At 37.6% G+C, this 5,531-nt stretch overlaps 1 protein-coding gene across 6 annotated transcripts in view; it reads left to right on the top strand.

Annotated features, from left to right (window-relative positions):
* Window positions 1-5,531, top strand: part of LOC107592619 (clustered mitochondria protein homolog) — a 29,059-nt gene that overhangs the window by 12,927 nt on the left and 10,601 nt on the right. For 5 of the 6 annotated variants that reach the window (XR_001610004.1, XM_016282152.1, XM_016282151.1 and 2 more), the window contains 8 exons: window positions 51-198; window positions 291-383; window positions 469-1,163; window positions 1,622-2,046; window positions 3,869-3,970; window positions 4,065-4,165; window positions 4,354-4,506; window positions 4,606-4,668. Coding sequence is in view for 5 of the 6 variants with exons in the window: in XM_016282152.1 (XP_016137638.1) it covers window positions 51-198; window positions 291-383; window positions 469-1,163; window positions 1,622-2,046; window positions 3,869-3,970; window positions 4,065-4,165; window positions 4,354-4,506; window positions 4,606-4,668 (1,780 nt within the window). In the remaining variant the exon portion in view is untranslated. The remainder of the gene's footprint in view (window positions 1-50; window positions 199-290; window positions 384-468; window positions 1,164-1,621; window positions 2,047-3,868; window positions 3,971-4,064; window positions 4,166-4,353; window positions 4,507-4,605; window positions 4,669-5,531) is intronic. The other variant, XM_016282153.1, reaches the window with a different exon arrangement.

The raw sequence follows: 5,531 nt of genomic DNA, 5'->3' as shown, positions 1-5,531 counted from the left end.
TTTTTTTTTTTTTTTTTTGATGATGATAATGATTGTGCATCTTGCATCAGGGTTCAAAGACATCCATTTGAGAGAATAGCCACTCCCTTCCAAGTGTACAGCTGGACTGCACCACAGAGTGATCATGCCATGGACTGTGTGAGAGCAGAGGATGCCTACACCTCCCGTCTGGGTTACGAGGAGCATATACCTGGCCAAGTATGTCCTAAAGTCATTCTTCCTTCAATTTTCGGTGGACTTTGTTTTTTTTTTTAATAGTGCTATTAAAGTTTCTTTGTATTCTGTGATAGACTAGAGACTGGAACGAGGAGCTCCAGACAACCAGAGAACTTTCTCGTAAGAACCTCCCTGAGCGCCTGCTGAGAGAACGAGCCATATTCAAGGTGAACATACCAACACTAGCTTTAGAACAATTACGGTTTCATTTGATCAACAGTGTGTGCTCACAAAGTCGCTTCTGTTTCATAGGTTCATAGCGACTTTGCTGCTGCGGCGACGCGTGGCGCAATGGCGGTGATCGATGGCAATGTAATGGCGATCAACCCTGGAGAAGAGACGCGCATGCAGATGTTCATCTGGAACAACATTTTCTTCAGCTTGGGTTTTGATGTACGTGACCACTACAGAGAGCTAGGCGGAGATGCTGCTGCCCATGCTGCCCCCACCAACGACCTGAATGGGGTGAGGGCATACAGTGCCGTGGACGTGGAGGGGCTCTACACCCTGGGCACGGTGGTGGTGGACTACAGAGGTTACCGTGTAACTGCACAGTCCATCATTCCTGGCATCTTGGAGCGGGAACAGGAGCAGAGCGTCATCTATGGCTCCATTGACTTCGGGAAGACCGTAGTGTCCCACCCCAAGTATCTGGAGCTTCTGGAGAAGACCAGCCGCCCACTGAAGGTGCAGCACCACGCTGTGCTCAATGAGAAAGACACCGCTGTAGAGCTTTGCTCCTCTGTGGAGTGTAAAGGTATCATTGGCAACGATGGCCGCCATTACATCCTGGACCTTTTGCGCACCTTCCCACCTGACCTCAATTTCCTGCCGGTGGAGGGTGAAGAGCTCGCCCCTGAGAGCCAGAAGCTGGGTTTCCCCCGCCAACATCGCCATCGCCTGGCTTGCTTGCGCCAGGAGCTCATTGAGGCCTTTGTAGAGCACAGGTGTGTTCCAGCTACTTGATAAACGTGCTCATTCAAATCTAAAGTTAAAGAGTAAAGTTACTCTTGTTGTCTAATGAAGGATTTGTATACTAGCAGTGGATTTCAGGTTCCAAAAAGACACCATAAAAGTAGTTCATATGACTGAATCTGTATATTCAAAGTCTTCTAAAGCCATATGATAGCTTTGTAAAAGAAACAAACCAGCATTTTAGGATGTTATCATTGCTGTCAATCACAAATAGGTCTTTTATTTTATTTTAAATTAAATATGTATTTAAAATAAATATTTACATATATTTTAGTTTTGTTTTTGTAATAGTTACTACTAATAAAACAATAATAATAGTAATTATTAGTAGTAGTAACTATTACTTCTCTTAAATTAAATGAATCTTCTCTGAAAGTCCTGAAGGCTAGTTTGTCGACTGGTCTAAACATCTCATCCTCTTGTGCCTCAGATATCTCCTCTTCATGAAGATGGCAGCACTCCAGCTAATGCAGCAGAAAGCAAACAAAGACAAGACTGCAGCCCTGCATGACACGAGCACTGCAGATGCGGAGTCTGAAAGCAAGCCTCAGGCCCTTGAAGCATCTGAGAAGGTTCCTGACGGCATGCCAACCTCTCCAACATCCTCTGAATCCACTCTGACCCCTGATGACTCAGAGGCAACGTCTGAAAAGTCTGCTCCTGAAAACCAGGAAGCCCCAGCAGATCTGAAATCGGCAAACACCAATGGTACTCATGAGTCTTCAGCTGCAGAGAAGCAGAATGGAGGGTGTGATAGTCTCTTGAAGGGTAAGGAAGCTGATGAAAATATTCCTGGACTTGCCCAAGCTAAAGAGCTGGCTGAGTCCTTAGCAGCAGAAGATGGATCCGGTATTGGTACGTGCTGTGAGCGACCGAAAAGAGCATGAGAGGAAACAAGAGCAAGAGCTGGCAGAGACATGCACACGTACTTTTTTTTTTTTGTGTGTGCTTTTTCTCATCTTAGCTCCATATGAGTTCTGTCATCAACTCATTAGATGTCCTGCTGTTGTTGTCTTTTTCATTTGCTCTCTGTGTTCTTTCAGTGCATCTCTCCTCTGTGCTGTTTGCTCCTGTTCTCTCTGAGGCTCATTGAAGGAGACATGTGTCTCCTAGATTGGCTTTGTAATAATCTGGCTCCACTGTGTGGGGACTTCAGGTTTTTACCCAGACATCTTGCACCCGGCAACACTTTCCCTTCTAATCTGTCTTCGTGGTGTTATTAGAAAACATAAATTTTTGTATTAAAAAACAAATTAATTTATTGTGCGTAGGATTAACTTGTGGTGATGGTAGTCCTATAATCTTATCCTAAATGCTAATAATTAAACCCAGGGGTTTTCAAACTTTTCCATGTGAAGGACTTTAAAATATGAAATTATTTAATTTTGTTGTCTTCATAATTTGACATTTCTCTCAGTATAAATGGAGTGCAAAATTATTTATAACATTAATAACTATGATTGGGAATGTCGTGTATATAACATTCTAATGAGAACATTATTATAATAAAACGTTGTGAATTCTTTGGGTTTAGTTGCCGTGTTTCAGCGCGTTGTTATGGGAAGAGCGCATCCACAACAGGATCACACATTCTGACTATAGCACGCAATAACTGTGTCATTTTGTACATATATAAGTTGTATTATTATGTTTATGTTGTATTAATATTAATCTCAGGATGCATTTCCTTGAGTTAAATAAGCTGCCAGCAAAACGCTTCAGTTTACCGTGTTCATTCAGCTCTTCAGCTTCAGCTTGAGCTGCAGCTCAATGGCTGCTATTTAAAACAGTGGTATTAATTTGTTACTTTTTCAAAATCATTGGTATATTATTAATAACAACAACCACTTGTATTTTTCTCTTATTATTTTCATCAACAATATGGTTTAGTAATTAAAATCATTTAATTATTGTCCGTGCAGAGGCTATTCTGTTTTATTGATCTGTGGCACATTCATTTTGATTCTTTACACGTGTAATGATGTCCAGTGACTTGTTTGCATTATTTATGCATTATTTTATTTATTTGTAAGACTTTTTTATGACTAAATTTGGTAATGGGAGAGTAAAAATATTTTTAAAACGTACACCGTTCAAAATAGGCTGCTTATGTTGAAGTGTTTGGGATGTGGCTTTTAATGATGAGACCTTTTTTGTAATCAGGCTCTCAAAAAGTATATAACAATTTGGATATAGATTTATCGGCCAACATATCGGTTATCGGCTTTCAAAAATAAAGAATAATCGGTTATCGGTATCGGCCAAAATTTTCATATCGGTGCATCCCTATTTATTTTTGTTGTTATTTGTATTATTATTATTATTATTAATTATATTACATTAAAAATTTAATATAAATATTTATTTAAAATAAATATTTACATTTTACTTTTTATTTGTACTAGTTACCAATAATGATAATAATAATGATTATTGTTATAGTTAATATTATAAGTATTATTTTTTATTAGTAGTAACTCTTCCCTGGACCCAGTTTGAAAACCCCTGACTCAACCAAACACCATAACATGATAATCAATTATTTTTGTTATTTTATTGTTAGTTGATTGTGTGGTGTTGTTTTTTTTATTATATATTCTACTTTTTATGGTGGAGGTGGTTATTTAGTAGTTGTTAGCTAGAATTAATTTGGACTTTTTGTGGAACATTTTCACAGACCCCAAAAGTCGAGAGGTGGTCCTCAATGCCTGTAAAGCTGTGGGCTCCATCAGCAACACCTCTTTCGACATTCGCTTCAACCCAGATATCTTCTCTCCAGGTATGGAAGACATTATATTTTGTATGTGGACTGTGATTTGTCTTTTTGACAATATAGGCAGTGTTGGTCACATGACCTCATCCATCACTTACAGGCGTTCACTTCCCTGATGACAGCACTGATGACATCCAGAAACAGAAGCAGCTTCTCAAAGATACTGCAGCCTTCCTAGTGTCCTGCCAGATCCCCTCTTTTGTGAGTCACTGCGTTCTCACATAGGTTTATTAACCATTAGAAAATGTAATAATCCATGAGTGGCTGTGGTAGAGTCATTCTAATGCACTGCCTTGTGGCTTATCGCTATTATAAAACGACGGCTACAGAAATATGATAATCGAACCAACTTTTCAATAAATATTTAAATGTATGAATAATATTCACAGGTAAAAGACTGTTTAGATCACAGCTCTTTGCCTATGGATGGAGCAACGATGACAGAAGCCCTTCATCAGCGTGGCATTAATGTGCGTTATCTTGGTACTGTGCTGGAGTTTGTCGACAACATGCCTGCAAAAGCACAAATTGAACATATCTACGTAAGCAAAGGATCAATTTATATATTACAAAAATATTTTTTGCTTTATTTTTAACATTATAAAGACTATGTATTTAATTAGTTGCGTTTGTACATGTAGAGAATTGGAATCAGTGAGCTGATCACCAGATGTGCAAAGCATATCTTCAAAACATATCTTCAGGTAAGTTACTACTATACATTGACAGCAATGCAGTAGTACATACACGCAACCAATCAAAAGTTTAGGGTCAATAAGATTTGTTGTTGTTGTTTTTGAAAGAAGCTTCTTATGCTCACCAAGACTACATTTAATAAAAAATACAGTAAAAACAGTGATATAGTGCACTATTATTACAATTAAAGATAATTTTATTTATTTTTAAAATTAATTTAAAGTGTTTTTATTATTATTTAAAATTATTAATTATTAATTATTGTTATTATTTAAAGTCCCCCTGTGGTGAAAATCAAGTTTTTTATGTTGTTTATTTGTCTATGTGGTGTTTTTAATATGCTTTTAGACAAACCATGTGCCAATCCATTTATCAACACCATTGCTGAGTATTTTCTCCTTAAAACTGTAGTTTCCCCAAAGGCAGTCACAGAAACGCGGTTTGAAACAGCCTTTTTTTTTGCTACTTAACAAAATTCAATAACCAATCGCGTCAAGGGATCCTATCCTTAGCATATCATTAACTGTGCTGCAAAGCAGAGGGTCTAGTGAGAAGGCAGCCAGGTTAATCCGGTAAAAGTTATAATTCTTCTGTAGATGTTTCGCTAACTGTTAATATTTCCCCCTATTTTCACGATGTCATGTGCTGTTAGCGCTTATTTATTTGTATTTAGAACCGCTAACTTGAATAATAACCCGCGGAAGCAGTGTAAAAGTAGCCCGGAGTCATTTACTTTTACATTTAGTCATTTAGCAGACGCTTTTATCCAAAGCAACTTACAAATGAGAACAATAAAAGATAATTTGAATATATTATATATATATATATATATATATATATATATACACATATACATTTATATGTGTGTATA

Source organism: Sinocyclocheilus grahami, unplaced genomic scaffold, assembly GCF_001515645.1.
Source record: "Sinocyclocheilus grahami isolate Dianchi unplaced genomic scaffold, SAMN03320097.WGS_v1.1 scaffold155.1, whole genome shotgun sequence".
Lineage (NCBI taxonomy): Eukaryota > Metazoa > Chordata > Actinopteri > Cypriniformes > Cyprinidae > Sinocyclocheilus > Sinocyclocheilus grahami.
This window is presented reverse-complemented; position numbering and strand designations above follow the sequence as displayed.